Consider the following 18,612-nt stretch of genomic DNA (forward strand, 5'->3'; position numbering starts at 1 on the left):
TTGCATGAAGTCAGGTGAAGGAAGCAGAAAACCAGAGCTGTCCCAAGAGCAGCTTGACCTGTCTACAGGTGAAAAACAAAGTTGTGCTGAGGAGAATTCTTACACTTTTCATACCGTCAGACAGTCCAGACCCATCCTACCTTAATAAAGGGTGGGAAACATTTAGGTTGGTGAGAGCCCTTCAGATGTGACATGCAGAATCCTACCTGGGTATCCAGTAGTGACACAGAAAAAAATGTGATGGTAGACCACAGAAACAAGGTACTGAGCTTTCTGGATCCTTGGGTCTAAGCCCAACCCAGGCCTCCATTAAAAATAATTTCCTTACTACTGAGGAAGAAATACCATGGTAATATTAGCATTTAAAGCCATGCTTGGAAGTTGAGATGCTGTTGTGCCAGGCACTGAACGGTGCTGCAGAAATGTAACGTGGATCTTCGTGGGTCATGTTCTGGGAGCACCCTTTGAAAGCTGAGATTTGTGTTTTCAGAAGAAATTTGTGAAGCGGTGCTGTGATAATAAATACTAGTAATACGAAGGTGGAAATGTTTACTATTTGCTTGTACTAGTAAGTATAATGCAGGTGGGATGGGGAGATGTAACGTGCCATATTAAATGCAGCAGGGGGGTGGTTGTCAAATGAGATTTTATTGTTCAGTGTGAAAAGACCCTGAGTTATTCCTTGCCTAATTAATAAACTGGGCAAAGTCATTTTGCAAGCATTGTTTTCTCAAAATAATTTAATTGAAGTTTTAAAGAAAAGTAATTGTCATAAACATACTAGTCCATCAGAATCTTGGGGTAAAATTAAACTGTTGTGTTGCTTCTTTTATGATGGATGGAAGTGTGGAAAAGAGAACGTCTTTCACACGTATATAAAAACGTGTGTTTTCTGTGTCTTTCTCTTTTTTCTCCTTTGTGGTATTTTGTTTCCTGCCGTTCCTTAGCAAAAGCGTGGATACAGATGAAAACATAAGCTTAGAAAAAGAATTGCTGACTATGGGATGAACAACTTATATTTCTACCAAACAAATTTAAGAACAGTAACTCAGAGGCTGCAGGGTTCAGAAGGCACGGCAGCGCCCTGCCCCTGCCCTGCTGACCAGCCGTGTAACATCTCGTATTGAAGGCAAGTGGTGGGAGTACGAGTCTGCACGGATGCCCTCCCTCTCACAGCAGCAAGGTCCTGCTCGTCAGGACCAGGGCCCTTGGCTCTCACCGATGCAGGGTGGCCGAGCAAGCTGGGAGTGCGTCGGTGCCCCAGGAGGCTGCCTGCTCGCGGCACTGGCAGCAGCCAAGGGCTCTGCAGGGAGCTTCCCCTGAGCCGTGCCTTGCTCCTGTTTTTTGTGTTTGTAGGTGTCTTCAGGTAAGTAGCTGAAGTGTGTGTGCAGTACAGCAGCCCCGATCACTTCTCTGGGAGCACCGCTTCAGTTTGTTCCTGTTCATCTTCCTGGCATCCTTTCTTGCCTTCTTCTGGAAGGTGGCAAGGGTCATCTTGACCCACGAGGTCCGTTTGTAGCTTGCAGGCAGAAAGCGGGTGAACCAATAGATCTTAAACTGTCATCTTTACCACCGGACTCAAGCTGTTAGAGTTCCCTCTTGATATTTTTAATATGCCTACTTTCAGTGAGATTTTTTTTTCATTTCAAAAACAAGTCTTGTCTTAGCCAGGGGGATGGAGAGCAAGAAAACTCCACATTGTATTATTCAAATTCATTTTTAAAGTATCAAGGTTTTTCTGCCTTTGATAACTTATTTTTTGAAATAACTGGAAATATATAAAACCTGTTTCTAGGCAATGAAAAATACTTTCTTCTTTTGTTGTACTTTTTGAAGGAATTTTGCCCGATAAGGAGAGTGCTTAAAAATAACTACTAAAGACTCTATTTTGGAAAAAACTATAATATAAAACTCTGTTTTACCCAAAGAAGTTAAAAAAAAAAAAAAAAAAAAAGGAAAAAAAAAGGAAGAAAAAAAGATGCCCAGTGGGCTGGATACTTATTCTTTTCTTCTACAAAGGTTTTGTTTGAGCTGTACTTCCCAGCGTTTCTCTACAATCTTTTAAATTAAAATGTCTTGACTTTGCATTTTTCCTTAAGTTATTGAAGGTGGCTTTCTAGCTTCTTAAAGTCAAATTCTTTGGCACGTGCAAGAGATACAGTAACTTCTTGATTTGTTTTGTGCAGTGTATGTATTGTAATCTTTCTTAAAAATGTGTGTTATTGGAAACAGAGTCCTATTCTGTATTTTTAGCAGTGTATGTATTGTAATCTTTCTTAAAAATGTGTGGTATTGGAAACAGAGTCCTATTCTGTATTTTTAAATATTTAATGATTACTTTTGGAACTGTCATTTTTTTAGAATTTTTGATATGAAGGAACTGGTTTGCCACTGTAACTTAAAATATTCATAAATCATTGCGTAATGCATAAAGACCTTTCTTGAGGCCTGAAGTTAAAGGGAGAAAATCATCCGTATTTAACTAAAAAATAATAAAAATAATAATTTTTTTCTCTTTTCAAAGAGAAACAGTTCCGTAGAATATCCTACTAATATGTGGTGATTTTCTTCCCCTTACCAAACTCGCTGATCTGTAGTTTTTAGTCTGTCTTCCCTAACATTGCTCATGAGCTGGGAACTGAGATTCAGCACAGGCAGAGCTGGTTATGGGCACTAAACCATTTGATCTTTCCTAGTTGTTGCTTTCTTTTGAGACAGCAGATGGAGAGTAGTCACCACCATGCAACTTGAGACAGACTCTGAAATGAGATTTTACTGAAGGTTTTTCTTTTTTTTGTTTTTTAAAAAAAAAGCTTAATCTCAGATGCAGCTATTTAAATATTTATGTATTAATACAAATCTGCTTGAGAAGCAAGTCGTGGTCCCTGTAATTATTTTCTACTGAGGTAGCAGATTGAACTTGCTCTATGGGCTTAAGGGGGTGGTATATTCTGTCAGTGTGGGTTATTTTCCTGTATCATAATGAAACTGATTATGTTTTGAGTGATATTAAGAGATTTCCCCCTTCTCTTTTCTTGCAGGAGGAAAACTGTGGTCTTATGTCAGTAAGTTCTTAAACAGAAGCCCTGAAGAGAGCTTTGAAATCCCTGAACCCCAAACATGCAGTTCAACTAAAATTCACCTGGAGCGGCCAACGCCTAGTCCTAAAGAAATCAGTAGCAGCACTGATTCCAGAGAAAGCTACGGGGAGCACATGCTGAAGGTGATCCCGCTGAAGAGCAGCCTGACGCCGAGCTCTCAGGACGACAGCAGCAACCAGGAAGATGGCCAGGAGAGTTCCAAGTGGATGGACTCAGCATCCAGCTCAGAAGAAGAGTGCACTACTAGTTATTTAACGTTATGCAATGAATATGGGCAAGAAAAAATTGATTCTGGCTCTTTAAATGAGGAACCTGTGGTTAAACTGGAGAATGAAGGTCTGAATACCAAAGAGAGAAGTTCCTCGCAGAAACGCACTGTTGTTGGCGGTGATAGCTTCAGCTCTCAGATTCCATCTCAGGAACTAAAGCTTTTCATTGATGATGCTGAATCAGAAATACCCAGTCCTACTAGGATATTGGACTCGCTAACTAAATCGAAGAACAGCCCCATGGAACTCTTCAGAATAGACAGCAAAGATAGCGCTAGTGAACTTCTGGGGCTTGATTTTGGAGAAAAATTGTATAACCTGAAATCAGAACCTTTGAAGCCATTGTTTTCTGTCTCAGGTCATGACAGAAGCTTGGATGCCCTGGAGAGCAAAATGGCTGTGAAAGCTCATGACACCATAAGCAGGGGTTCAAACGACTCTGTGCCAGTTATCTCCTTTAAGGATGCTGCTTCTGATGATGTAAGTAGTGTTGATGAAGGAAGGCCTGATCTTCTAATAAACTTACCTGGCATGTCTGATGAAACAGAGGAGGCGGCAGTGTCAAGGCCAGCAAAGTTTACAAAAAACGATATGGACATCTTGGAAGTAAAATTATTAGAAACGCCTGATGTCTTACAATTAAATAATTCCGCAGAGCAATGCAAAGCATTTGATCAAGAGCCAGATCATGTGGCACCAGAACTGGGTGATCCTTCCCACGGGGAAGTGAATGGACAAAGCGGTGTCATGCAGGGAGCTCTTGGGACCCTCTGTACTTCTGACCAAGAGGTAGGTAGTTCAGAAGATGGGTCTCTATTGCAAGGGCCTGGAGCCTGCTCCTTAAAAGTGGCAAGCAAAGAAGAAAGTTTGTTTGTTTCCAACCTGCTCTCAGGTGCTCAAGATGTTAGCTCGGATGGAGATACGATAAGAAATGAAGCAGTGTTGCTGTTTTCTGATCAAACTGAAGACTTTGGGAAAGAGGAAGCAAACCTGGCTTTGTTACCAGCAGGTGAAAGCGAAAAGACAGCACCAAAGGGGGAAGACGAAATAGCAGTAGCAGGGGAGAAGGAAATACATCAAATTTTTCAGGACCTCGACGAAAGATTAGCGATAACCTCCAGGTTTTACATCCCAGAGGACTGCATTCAAAGATGGGCAGCTGAAATGGTTGTAGCCCTTGATGCTTTACATAGAGAAGGAATTGTGTGCCGCGATTTGAACCCAAACAACATCTTATTGAATGATAGAGGTCAGGAACTTTTGCAAATGCATTTCTTTTTATTCGCTGTTGCTTCCAATTAACTGAGTAGGCGTTTTATCTTGTAATTAGTATCTTCATTTCCTGTCTAGAGCTTCATTATCAGTGCAGCAAATTCACCCCCAGTAATAGCTTCTAGTACTTAATGATGCCATTATTCTTAATGATACTGTTTTTAGCTACAAAAGGAGTAATTACAGTTCACTTCTGCAGAAAATGGAAGGGAAAAATGTTTTGATTTCTCCTGTCGTTTTGTTTTTAGGACACATTCAGCTAACGTATTTTAGCAGGTGGAGGGAGGTTGAAGATTCCTGTGACAACGATGCCATAGAGAGAATGTACTGTGCCCCAGGTTAGAGCAATCACCTACAATGTTTCACTTGGAAAGTAGATAAGCAGCTTTCGTTTTCTCACGGAGCCTCTATAACACAGAGCTCAAGATCATGCAATATCTGCTAGAATTTCTTTTCTTTTTACCGAATGTCTTAAAAAGCCAAGAGGGTTTGTAACTGCTTTATTGCTAACTGTGTTGTTGTTTGCTAGAGCATTTCCGTAAAGTGTAATTGCATTGAATGACTTGTTTAAGCACATTTAAGGAATGTTCTGTTTTCTTTCAGTTGTTTGTTATGTGTGAGTACATCCTGATAACTGAAAAGAGCAAATAAGGAAAAGGGCGGACTGAAAAGGCAACACTATGAACTTTAAAAATACAAAAGTTTATTCATGCAAAGAGTATGGGAGAAAAACACATAGCAGTTTGAAATATACAACCCTAATAGGCTCAGAGATGCCTCTGACATTTTTGATGAGCTGCAGAGGGCTTTGAAATAGTTTAGAGAGCTCTTTTCTTAGAACTGCTTTCATCAATCATGAGGGTGATAAAATCAATATCTCTTGGGTTTTTATAGTGAGGATGGCACTTGAAACTGAGACCTCCCTTTTTTCCTCTTTCCAATTTATTTTCCGCTATTATAGTCATCTAATGGTTGTGACAGCCAAAAATCGGATATTTTACTTGTAACTTTGTATTTTAAAAGTTTCATAGCTGGGTTAAAGAAACTACTTTTAGAGTTGAAATAACTACAGGGAGGCTATTCGGATTTTTAGATTGTCTTTTTGATTCTAAATTTGAAATGCCAATGTACTCTTTCTGCTGAGTGCACGGTCTGGTTCGGCTTTGCAAGTTGGCATGCAGGTAGTTCTCAAGCTCAAAGTCTGCGAATATGCTTGAAAAAAAATAGCTGAAGATAAGAGTTATCAACAATAAAAGACAAAACTTCTGAACTTAGTTTGGCATCAGGTGTTTATTCTGTGACTTGGTTCCCCCCGACTGAAATACAGTAAGGAACTGCTTTCTGTGAATACAGGTGGCAGGATCTCAACAAAATCAACAAAAAATCGAATTCCAGCCTCTTGAGATTAATAGTAAATAAAATCTTTGCTATCCAGGTGCGAGTTAAAAGGGAAATGGCAGGTATTACAGAGAAACAGAAAACAAATGCTTTATTATCAAAGCAAAACCAGCACCTTTGTTCTACTGTCACCCCACTTTAATTCAAGAACAGGAAAACTGGGGAATCCCTGCTTTTTGAGCCTCACAGCACTTCTTGTGGTTGTGGAATAGAAGCGTGCCCTGGTTGCCAACGTGTGCTCTGTTGTGATAGAAGGAGGCATTTTCCTGCCTCCCTACCCCAGCCTCGTTCAGAGCTCTCCCCAGTTGAGCAGTAGTAAGGATGGAAGCGCAGCCTTTTCCCACCCTGTCACCATTAATGAGCTGTGAAAGTCAAAGCTTAATTTTTCTGTGTTTTAATGAGGATCCAAAGAGAAGCTTTTTTCTTTTTTTTGCCCCCTAAGCCCCAACCAGCCAACTCCTGCAGTAATTAAGTGTTTAGGGAGCAGTTGAAATAATATTTAGAACTCCCCATATGCAAGAATAAAGTTTTCTGCACCATCATTATTTCCACCTCACAGCGCAGGTGTGGTATCCATCTGGGTTTTCCTTGGTTAAGTTGCCCTCTCCTCTCTGCCCTACCCCAAACTGGAGTTCGCTTTGCGTGTCTGTAACTGGTGAGCTGCAGGGTGATTTGCAAGTGCAAATATTAGGTAGACGCAAGACAGCTGAACTGATACTGCTCTATGAGTCTTACCTTTCGTATTTCTTGATCTTAGCATTATTTGTTCAGAGTGTACTCAGATTTTAGTGTAGCTATTTCATGATAATTTTTGCATAGTAGAGTAGTACTTGCAATAACTTAGCAGTGCAAAATATATTTTGGAGCCATTTTTGTTCTGTGTAAAGGTTTACTACGCATACCTTAACTTATGCGTATAGCTGAGGCCAAAGTAACTTTCTTAGGGTTACTGCTGCTGCAAAGTCTTGCCCTGAAACATTTGATCAGTATTAATAAAAATAATCCCATTAGTGGGCTTTCTTCAGGAACACTCCAACATTACAGGAAAACAGGCCTTACCTGGATGATCGTTTTTCCCTTTGAGAAGTGTGTGGTGTCCCCGGAGCCGTCTCTTTCTCTCCTTTATCATGACAATTGCTCCTCAAGCAGCTTCCTGGTTAACCATTTTGAAATGGTAGTTGTGTTTCAATTCAGGATGCTAAGGTAAATTGGCGAGTTTGTGTTTTTTTTTTTTTTTTAATTCTTTTTCAATTGCTCTTTGGAATTGATCAGAAATGTTTCTCACAGCTTGCTTTTTTTCCTGCTGAAGAAAAGGCTGCAATTTTGTAGAGATGAACTAGTGATCTTCATGAAATTTAATCAGGTCTTATGATTTATTTATTTATTTCATCATAATACAACACAGCGACTAAATAAAGTGACTCAAAGTGAGTCTTTACCTTGTTTTGAATGTTCCTGGCGTGTCCGGTGTTGTGGGCTGTGTTGCCATACGTCTTGGTACTTGACCTCTCCTTTTCACTTCTAACTGGAAGATGCAGTGAAACTTGGCTTGGCAAATTTTGTCTGCGTGTGTTTAGCTTGGTGTGTGTTTTCATCTGAGCTCAGGACAGAGTAGGTTTTGGATATGGTAAGTTTATATGTAACATACTTTCAATTTTTCGTTATTTTAATGCTCTCGTTAAAAGTATGCAAGAAAGGGAAGATGTCTTTGCCAAAGCACTGTCTGTTAGGGTCTGGTGTTACAGTCTGAGAACAGGTCTGCATTGGTTTTTGAGGAGCAAATTTCATGGGTAGAAAAAGGAGAGAATGAATGTGAAAGTTAAATAGATTGAAGGATATGTTCAATTTAAAATAGGTAGGAAATTGTATTGCAGAGTTATGTGAAAGATATAAAATTGTACTTGAAACCATTTTATCTTTTTAATTGGTAAGGTTTTAGGTGTTACTCTTTTACATGACAAGTTATATAATGTGCTTAGTGGTGAAGTGTCTGAGGGTGTATTTGAATTTTAAGTCGCTTTATTGGTTGGAGGAAAATATGGGATCTAAATTCTACAATTCATATATCAGAATCTAATTTCTGGAGGGGCTAGGGGTAGTAACGTATTGATGTTGAAGCTCTTCAGACTCAGGGGAGGGTAGAAGCCCAGCTGTGTGCTGGGGTTTGCTTACAGGACCCTAGGAGTTTGTGTTTGAGGTTTTCATACCCAAGCGTGTAACTGTGTATTAAAGCAAAGGAAGGTGGTGTCGGTACAGAAGCAGCGATCAGATCCTTTCCGCGGTGGATAGCGAGGGCTTGCTCAGCTCCTGTTATCCTATGAAAAACGGAGAGTTGTTGACTGCATGCATATAAAAGGGATTATGCAATATATGTATAAAGTAACAGAATAAATCCAACCATTATAAATGGAGAAGTGTCAGAAAGATGGGGGACGGAATAGTTTAAATAGCTGCGTGCCGTTTCCTGCTGACAGTATACTTCATTCTGTTTGAAATAGCAATTGTCGTTTTATATCGTGCGTAAATTAAAAGCAGGAATAAATCTTCGGCAAGAAGCTGCACTTGTGCACTGGTGACGGCAGGTGGCATTGTACCATTAATGGATGTTGCTGTGGCTCTTGCTGCCTCTAATTTGCCTCACTTTGCAGAAGGGCTGGAGGCTGAAGACGAGGTTTATTTGCAAGGATTTGCATACAAGGGTTGTACTTACAAGCTCGGAGTTGTAGAGTGTTGTAGTGCCGTTGAATCTTGGTAAAACGGGCTAAGTCTTTTTACTCCCGCATATTTCTACTTAAAAAACAAGTTGATGCTGAAGCAACTACTGGAACAACAAAGCTGCAGATGCTTGAAAGTAGAGCCCGTGCTATACTTTGATTAATGGCCAAACTAAATCTTTGCTGTTCACCTATGATAAGTCAAATGTTGTTTCTCTAAACCACCAGGGAAATGGCGGATTATAAATCATCCCCTATAAACTCAACACCACTTGAAGTAAAACTGTGGGGGTTTTGGCCAAGAATAACCTATTTGCTTTTAAAGAAGAAATTAAGCACTTGTCACCGAGATTTTCTGCCGTGTTAATACAGTTAAGGTGACTAATGTGAGGCTCACATGTTTTGTTGTGCTTTCTTTGGTTTTCACTTTTCTCTACAGTAATTTTGTTTTCTGGGTGTTTTAAGGTGTGCTAAGCAGCTGATGTCTGAATACAAAGTTATTAGCAGATCAGACGAGAATGATTCACTTCTGTTTAAATAGCCCTTTGCTCTCGGTGCCCCCTGAGAACTCTTATCACATATTTGTCCAAAAAACCCCGCAAAAACTAACAAAAAAAATCCCTCACGTTATCCACCTGCCCGGTGGCTGATAGTATCAGCAGTGTATCTCTTTATCTCTTGGTTAATGTGCCTTGGTATTCTGAAGGGGGGAAAATTCCAGTAACAGATTCAATTTACACGGACAGAAACTTGAGCAAATGCCAGCCTAGCAGGGGGGCCATTATTCTGCACTATAAATAAGTTTAAAAAAGAAACAAACGCACACACAAACCTGTGAATCAACATGTTTTGGTCTAATTGAGGGAAAAGCAAGATAGATGAATTTTGAAATGCAAATGATCACCTTCTGTTATTTAAGTATCGGTTTTGCAATCTTTGTGATCCTAAATACAAAATGTTGTTACCTTTTAAGCAGAGTAACAATTATTTTCCATTCTTGATAGTGTGAGTTTTAAAATAAAATGGGTAACTTTTCTTTTTAGAAAGCCCCTCCATAGTGTGCTTAATACTTATGAGAACGACAAGATTGTCTAAAGCCACAGGCTAGTCGGGTCTGTTTCCAGCTAAAACAGATTAAGTCGAGGATTTACGTGTAAAGAGAAATCTTTTAGGTACTTTTTCCAGCTAACCTGTAAAGCAGGATGTCGTAGAAGTGGCTTGCTGGTCTAAGGTAACATGTAAATACGGTGTGTGAATGAAGTGTTTTTATTTACACTCTCTAAGCTCTCTTTCCAGCACCGGGGATAAGTTCTGTCGTATCCCTGTGGAGTTATCAGAGGATGAGATTTCAGAACTGTGCTCTCGTCGGAGTCTTTTTTTCTTTCTTGTCCACACCGTGAGTTTTCTCCACGCTGCATTTACTAAAAACTGGAGACTTGCTTGTTGAGATCGGGAAGCTTAGCTTTGTAGGAAATAAAAGTAGGAAACTGGCCATCAGTAATGCATCGTATTACTCTCATGCTTTCAGAAGCTGTGCGCTATAATCAAGCCTTACTGACAAAAACTAGCCTTCACAGAAGCCTGCATATAAATATATATTTGGTTTTATCTAACCTGATACTAATTGTACACAATGCAAAATGTAACTAAAAAGAAGGCTTTCTAGGTAAACGATTTTGCCCCAAAACAGACCAAAATGTTTCAGTGTGCAGCCTGATTTTCATGCTCCCAAATGAAGATGTAACTTGTACTTGTAGACAATTGAAAATACAGATGTGAAGCACAGCTGATAACCTAAAGCATATGGCATTAAAATAAAAATTGCTGGATGCTATTATTAGCCTGTGTGCTATAATTTTTATTTTCTGCACAAGACAAAAATGGTCTGCCTCTATTTATCAAATAGATATTTGATGCTGGAAAACCTGCATATTATGTGCGTGTGTTTTTCAGTAGAAATTTGCAGGCACTCATTAAATTCTGCTATTTTGTATTATAGTCATTTAATTTGGAGTAGATTGTTTAAGAAGCAAAATAACGGTGGCGGATTAAAGTGCCATTGACCCTGAGAGGTGTCGAGGGGTGGGTTGGTCTCATGGCTATAGTGTAAGACTGGACTTCCTCAATTTTGTTTCTGACTGTCATAGCTTTTTGTGTGACATTAATGTTTCAGGACGATCCTAAAAAAGAAAGGAAAAACAGGGCTTTTGAATGGGCAAAAGTGTAGAAGGACAGGCTAGCTTGATTTTAAAAGCACTGGCAATAAGAAAGGGGACTGAACATTAACATGAAACTACACGGCTGGTGTGAATAACGAGAAAAGGTCTGAAGCTGCGGAAAAAGTAGTGATTATTGTGAAGCTGGGAGTAACAACTGTACAACCGTTTGGAGGTGTACAGCTCTCCAAAGGCACCTGAGTGTCCCGCAGAAAACACTAACAGCTGACTGCTCCCGAAATAGCAGGATGGCATAAGCCTGGAGTAGGTAATTAAAAGCAGAGGTTTGGAGGGAGTAGCAGGTATTTTCTGAAAATAATATGGTGTGCCTGGGCACTCGGGCATGTTGTGAGTACACTGTGTGTTTTAGGCGAAGTACCTGATCTTGTGGTTTTTGCAGACTCTCTAACTAGAGTAAGCAGCGAGATGTAGTGAAGCTGTAGAAGAATCTGGTAATTCAGTCTGGCTGGTGTAAAAGGCAGTTAATAACTCTGCAAGAAACTAATTCACCTGTTCGTGGTTTCTTTTCTTTTTCCATTTTTCTTTTAAATAATGCAGCTGAAACTTGTAGATAGTATAGGAGATGCCTTTTGAAAATCAACAGAGATAGCTGAAGGGTTAAATGGTGTTTGCTTTCTTTTGATAACAGAGCAGTAAAAGGTTTCTTTGTCTCTATCGTCACCTGATTATTTTAGAGGAAGTTTTAATTCCATCTTGCGTTGCTAAAAGGAAGAAAAAATATAGTTGCCTCTGATTTTTTTTTTCTGTTAGTGACATGAGGAAATTTCTTCCAAAGAGGAACAGAGAAGCTCGTATGTTATTGAGTACCTTTAAGATGAAACTTCCTATTTTCATACTTCATTTGATCTTAGCAGATGTTCATTGGACTTGCCTCACTACTTTATTGTTTAAAGACCATGATAAACTTTTTATACTTAACTGTAGATGGTTCAATACTGTGTTTTATAAATTGCTAAAGCATTTTAGGCAAAGCATTATGAGTGGATTGCTTGTGTGATGTATTATGTAGTGACTGTACCTCATATCTTGGCTGACTGAATCTGCATAGAGTAAATTAGCTTGGACTCATTTTACTTGGTTCTCTGCAAATGCTTCTTTACATTTATAGATATTAAAATAAGATAAAATAGTAAGCTTTTAAAATTAAATGAGTGTAAGGTAAATAGAATTTCTGAAGGGACTCTAATGTTTTTTTGTGCAATGCTGTTTATCTTAATGGCAGCAGAAGGGGAAAACGTGTCTGATGCTTTCAGGATGTTAGACAAGTCCATTTCCTCCTTAATGGTTTCAGACACCTGATGGCAGTTCAGATGGGTGTCCTTGTTTTCAGATCAGTGCAGAGACGATGCTTGAAGCTCTGCTGTTTCTGCTAGAAAGGCAGAGTGAGGGAGAGGGATGCCTCCGGTTTTGAAATTCTTATCAATCCACTAAGAGTCAAATGCTCCCTTCTGAATTCTAGGAAAGCCATCTCAATGCAAAGCCCACCCTGATTCTCACGTGTTCAGAAGCAGTACTTCCACACTGACCCTTTTTTCTTGTGAGCTGCATTCAGCTGTTTTTCCTAATTCAGATGTATTTTTCCTAATTCAGATGTATTTTTTGGATGCTACAATTTATCCTACAAAGTTTGATTGACTTTTTCTTTCTGATCATTTGCAAGTGACCTGGTCTCAGTGGCACAGTGAATTTCCAAGTCCACCTGACTAGCTTTAAGCCTGGCTTCTTTTATTTTAACTAGTATGGGGTCATCAGGAGCCCTGGAAGAAACCATACCTGGGAGAAAATGCGTGAGGTGTGGTAGGAAAAGCCTTTGAAGTCCTTTAGTATGAAAGGGTGTATTTCAGCTTAAGGTCCTGTAGGAAGAATGAGTAAATCAGTCTTGGTATTAATAACATCATCAAGGATGTGTGCTCAAAAGAGGTGAAGTTCTGCTTTTCTTCTTTAGGACTGGCACTTCTGTTTAAAAATACAGCACGTTGTCAGCTACAGATCCTGTATCAGGAAGTAAGGTGTTGCTGTGTATAATGCAAATATTGAGATAAGTATGGAAACCATAAAGAAATGGCCTTTCGGTTGAGACCAGCTGCTCAGAAGGACAGTGCTGGGAAGAGAAGCTGTTTACCTGTGCCATCTGTCTCTCTCTGAATCTGATAGCATTTTACAAATCTCCTTCCCTTCAGTTACCCCAACTGCTGCTGTTGATAGTGTTTCTGTGCTGGAATTTAGTTTTGTGATTCACATGCGCCAGTTGGTGCTAGCTATCGTGTGGGCATGCACTGGGAAAGGAAAAGAAAGAAGCTTTTCCTTGTAATGAAGTTACAATAAAGTTGGAACAGCTACTGATTTTTTTTCACCCTACTTTTTCTTTCTCCAATTTCAAAGGATTCTTTTTTTTGTATTTGTAAATATGAATATTTTTTTCTGCAAATTTTATATTGCCAGTCCTGGAAACCTCAACACTATGCACGTGTGCGCACGTGTTTATGTTTGTACAAATGTGGATAAGGTCCTTGATTTCAAGGTTCATGAAGTAAAGAACTGGCACAAATATCCCCATGTTATTCACTTAGGCTTATGGGTCGCTACCATTTATTGTCTAAATTACTTTGCTGATGGATTGAGATGAAAATGTTTTCTTAGTGAAGGCAGATATTGTAGTTCAGATTTATGGCAATATTAAAGCTTTAAAAAAAGCATATGCCCTGCGTGGTATATTACATTAGCTAGCTACTCTGTATCACTTGAAAGCACTTCATAATCTATAGTTTCTAAATTTTCCCATGATGTGTAGTCAAGATAAAATGCAGTAATATTGATGTGATATCCTGAACTTATTACGATCGGCGTACTGCATCAGAAGTAATGTGACCTGTTCGAAGTAAGGGAATGTAAACAACACATGTTTATCTGTAGTATACACATGGATTTTTTTTATTTTTATGTTTTAAGGAAAGCATTAGTATTAGTCCAAAGTTAAGGAAACTGCGGGACCTAGGGAAAGCAGCAGGACAGCGGGCAGTGGACAATGGGAAGAAAAGTGGAGCTTATATTTCATTTTTGTAAAAAAGGATGTTTAGATCTTCCCCTCAGCTGAATTCTCCATTTTCTCCTCTGTGTTGGTTTAGGTGACTTATCAGACGATTTCTGCTCTGTGCATGAGAACCCAGTCAGAGCCTTTCCATACGGAGAGGACTCTGCACGGCTTGACTCTTCTCGTTTTATCCCATCTGTGTTGTTTCACTCATGGACAACAGTGGTGGAAGAGTTCAGTGCTCTCCTTGTAAGAGTTCTGCAGTGACGTTTGTTTTGGCTTGTTGTATACTGCAAGTGCTCTTACATTACTAAGTCTTAGTCTAGGATTAAAGACACCCAGGAAGGAAAGCTACCCTCTAAAGATGCCTAAAGTTTTTGTCTTTAGATTTTATTTTTTTCATATTATCCTGTGTCTGAATGTATATCATTGTGATTTCCTAGCACTATATGTTGCAGTCAGACTGGAAAGACATTTCTGTTCAATAGGTTTTACTGAGAGATGCTGTGGAAACTTTTTGCCAGCTGTTTCATGTGGAAAGGCCTGAGTTTTTTTAGAGGATGTTTATCAAGAAGGTCTCTCTTTCTAAAATAAAACAAAATTAAATTGTAAGACTAGATTTTGATTTTTACACAAGTTGTCTCAATTTACCTTGAGATGATCTAGGTCCCTGTGATCTTAAAACGATTTAAAAATGCAAGTAATTATACCAGTACAGTTCCTCATGTTGGTGCTGTTAGATATTTGTAAAAGTTTCTCTGTACTGATAGAAATAGTAGTCTATAAGGAGTGGAATGAATTCTAACGTGTGCCACCCTTACAGTTAATCTATTGGGCATTCAAATGCCATTAACTGAAGAGAAAAAAAAAAAAAGGAAAAATAATTTTTCTATGTATATCACATACACTGAATGTGATACGAATATTTTACCTAAAGAAACAATGTCAGAGCCATCCTCCTATGCTCTTGCAGCATCAAACCCTGCCTAGTCCTTTAAGGTGCTGAGCGTCTTCCCCGAGGGGGCAGCCCTCTGCAAGCCCCTGTGCTCTCTGGGGAAGGTCTGGAGCTGGTGTGTTCCTTTCCCTGACACTAGAGTCTGACTCATCTGTGCTTCTCCTTGGCCATGCGCACGCTAGGCTCCATAAAATGATGAGCAAGATTTTTCTAACGTGCCACAATGCTTTTCACAGCAACAGCTATGTGACTATATGCTAATTGTTGTCCTCTGCTGGGAATCTGGTGTGTCTTTTGCCACCAAAGCTATTTTAGTGCAGCTTCTGCATTTTTGACAGTCAAAATGAAGACTTCATCTTCATTGCAATCTGTTTTTCTGCCTGATTTAGAGCAGACTGTGCAATGTGTTTGTATTCAATAATTTTTGTAGTTTAAAGCCTGAGTCAGTGAAGGCCAAGTTTGCTGCATGCATCGTGCTGTTGAACACACGAATGCGGATGGCAATGGCTTTTACAAGTCCTCACCTCTCCGCTGTCTCTTGTGCATTGACAGCAGTAAGATGGCACTGGATTCTTGCTGGGTGCTAAGGAAAACAAATTTTTGCTCCTAGGTAGCTAAAGTGAGTTTAGGCTGAGCTGGAGCAGCACAGTTGCTAGCTGTAACTAGGCTTTATGAAGCAGATTTAGCATCTCCAACTGGTTCCCAAGGGATGAGAGGCTATTGTGAAAAGCCTACCATGATGATCTCAGCAAAGAGTGCCGGTTATCCTTGAGATGAATCCTGCTCTCCAAGACAAAATTAAAGCATGCACTGGGCTATTATAACGTCTCTTGTGCTGCTTTTGTGGATGCCTCAGGTCAAACTTGCCAGTCCAGCTCTTCTTACCAGGGTAAATTCTCTGAATATGTTTTGCTTTGCCATCTGTCACTGTCCTGTTTTAGTCCAGTGTAGCAGAATCCTCACTATAGTTCCTACAAGTCTTGAAAATGCCTGTGTGTGCAAGGAAAAAGCAAATTATGCATGAAACGTATAGTGCTGCTGTGTTTGAACAATGCAATCTGTAGGTGGCTAAAGGGCTAACTAAATTGCAGGCGTAATGAAAGCTCTGTGGTATTTAGTATATGTTCTGTCAGCATTAAACAGTCACCTTGTAAATATATGTTAATTTTGAAGGTGTAACTGACCTTTTTAATATTAATTGAAATGTCTCGTGTTTAGAGGTTGGAGCTATCCTAGAAGAGACAGAAGCCTGTGACTGGTGGAGCCTGGGTGCCATTCTTTTTGAACTCCTCACTGGGAAGGTAGGGCTGGGGTCAAGTTACTTTATAAAACTGATGTGATGACCAGTAGTTTCTCACAAGTGGTGTGCCCAATTGTGATTTCCTTGCTTGTTGAACCTAGATGTGCTTTGCAGATGTGAGTCGCCTAGTTCTGCTAGGTCTTCACGGGACCAGAGATAGTAAACGTGCTCAAGCTTCAGCACAGTAACTCAATAAAGCTGTATTGAGCTCAGGGCTGTAAAGAATAACCAAAAGCCATGCTGCCCTCTGAACCACAGGAAAATCAAAATTGTCTTAACATTCCTTCTGAACACTATTTTTTTTTCCCTAACTTTTTTCCCTTTCCTGTTAGTTTCAGAGGTATTCTTTGGTACGGTATAGAAGCCATGTGTCACAGTGACACACGAAGTCAAGCTTGAGCAGACTCTCTTGGTGAATTGCTTTCATTATGAGATATCAGGCTGATGTGATGATGCAACATGATCTAGTATGGAAGCTGGAAGATGTCACCACCCCTTGGGAATGCCATTTTCAGTACTCCAAGATTGGCCAAATCAAGCCAGTGATTGATTCCTCGTGCAGTTCCACATGAGGAAAAGTGAGGTTCACCAAACCCCAAAACTTTTTAAGTTTGAGCAGTGGAGCAAGAGCACTGTGGTGTAAATGTTCTATAAGCATGTCTCCAGGGGGATGTAGTACCTATAGACACTCCTTCCAGAATCAATACTTCAGACTAGGAAGCACTGAACTTTTGGCTACTTGTGTTAATTTACACGTATACTAGAAGATAATCCAGTACTACATTTTCTGAATCAATAAATGTATCTGACATTTTTTTCTTTTTTTCCCCAGACTCTGGTTGAGTGCCATCCGTCAGGAATAAACACACACACTTCTTTGAGTATACCAGACCATGTATCAAAGGAGGCCAGATCACTGATTCAGCAGGTAATTGAGGGGGAAATTCATTTTCAATGGGTACACATGCAATCTGGACAAATACTTGCATACTTGAGCTGTTCTGGTGAAGTAAATGTAAGAACAGAAGGCTGCTGAAAGGAATGTGGATGAGTCTTTTGTCAGCACTGATGATTTTTGTCCCGCTGTCTTGTTGCTTCTGGAAACTTTGACTTCTGTCTCTGTAGAAAACCAGAGTGCTTTGCCATTTCTCTGAAGAACGTGTTTGGTCAGTGCTGAGTGCTTTGGAAACACCTGTCAGTGATACTTGACCATTTTTGGAATCCTGTCCTAACTGTTAATGGAAACATTTGTGATGAACTAAATTAAACTAAAAAATATTGAAGCCAATTCAGCAAGATAGCTCTAAGTACCATGAAACCTGTAACACGCTAATTAGAAATGATGACCTTGTTGTGGTTGAAAATCTGTTGCTGTTCTCCAGGAAACCTTCTGGGTGATATTTTTTGAGAAAAGTACTTCCAAATGTGAATAGTATGAATTTTATAAGAAGATATCTGGTAGGTTTGACAAAAGGCCAAGTGGGATACTTTTCAAAATACAGACAACCTTCCAGAGTGATTTACTGTGTAATTTCAAACTAATGGGAATAGTATTGAGTGCTACTTTTAGTTTACTGTTAGGTAGTAATGGCTGAGAAAATAAACTTGTAGGTACAAGGTCTTGAATATGAGAACACTCTCTCTCTTCCGCTAGTTAATTTTGACCTAACTGTGGAAGTGAAGCCTGGATCTGACCTACTCCACTTGAGCAGAATAAGTAATGTGTATGAACTATGGAGTTCAGCTTTGAATGAAGAGTATCCGGCTAGTGAATACATCAGTAACGACATCACTTTAGATATAGGCCTGAACAGAGCAGAATGGAAAAAGTAGTTTTTCAAGAAAATTAAGGAAGGACGTTTTGGAAATGCAGCAAGTCAAAAGACCCAGTGACAGATTGATTTCTTTGCCATTACTGTGAAGCGATTAATGGAAGTGCAAGCAGAAGTTTGGACCTCCAATTTTGACTAGGTGGCATGCAGTGAAAGCACTTTCACATGCATCTGTATGTTTCTGGCAAGGGCAGGGAGGGAAGTGACTACAGAAAAATCCCATTTTTGTATAATCTGCATTTATATTTTTAGATGGTAGCAAATTGTTGCCCTCACTCACAGGTGCTACATGACTTAAATGGATAAGGAAAAGCAAATCTACACTTGATGAAGGGAATTCTTCCCATCTAGAAGAGCAGAAGTGAAGACAAACTAAGTCATTCAGTCCACTTTTCCCTGCCACTGCAGGATTGTTCTTTGTTGTGGACTAACATATTGCCTGTTTTCAAATATGCCAAAGAGCGTCTCTTTTGCCACTTGCAACCTAAGTGGCAAATATATCT

General features: G+C 39.6%; 1 protein-coding gene across 9 annotated transcripts in view; it reads left to right on the forward strand.

Moving 5' to 3' along the window:
* RPS6KC1 (ribosomal protein S6 kinase C1) overlaps positions 1–18,612 on the forward strand; it is a 92,974-nt gene that overhangs the window by 68,501 nt on the left and 5,861 nt on the right. For 7 of the 9 annotated variants that reach the window (XM_080585849.1, XM_080585851.1, XM_080585852.1 and 4 more), the window contains 4 exons: positions 3,042–4,619; positions 4,891–4,980; positions 16,196–16,278; positions 17,110–17,205. In XM_080585849.1, coding sequence (XP_080441975.1) covers positions 3,042–4,619; positions 4,891–4,980; positions 16,196–16,278; positions 17,110–17,205 — 1,847 coding nt within the window. The remainder of the gene's footprint in view (positions 1–3,041; positions 4,620–4,890; positions 4,981–16,195; positions 16,279–17,109; positions 17,206–18,612) is intronic. The other 2 variants (XM_080585850.1, XM_080585853.1) reach the window with 1 other exon arrangement.

Source organism: Anser brachyrhynchus (genome assembly GCF_964034855.1).
Source record: "Anser brachyrhynchus genome assembly, chromosome: 3".
In the NCBI taxonomy this organism is placed as follows: domain Eukaryota; kingdom Metazoa; phylum Chordata; class Aves; order Anseriformes; family Anatidae; genus Anser; species Anser brachyrhynchus.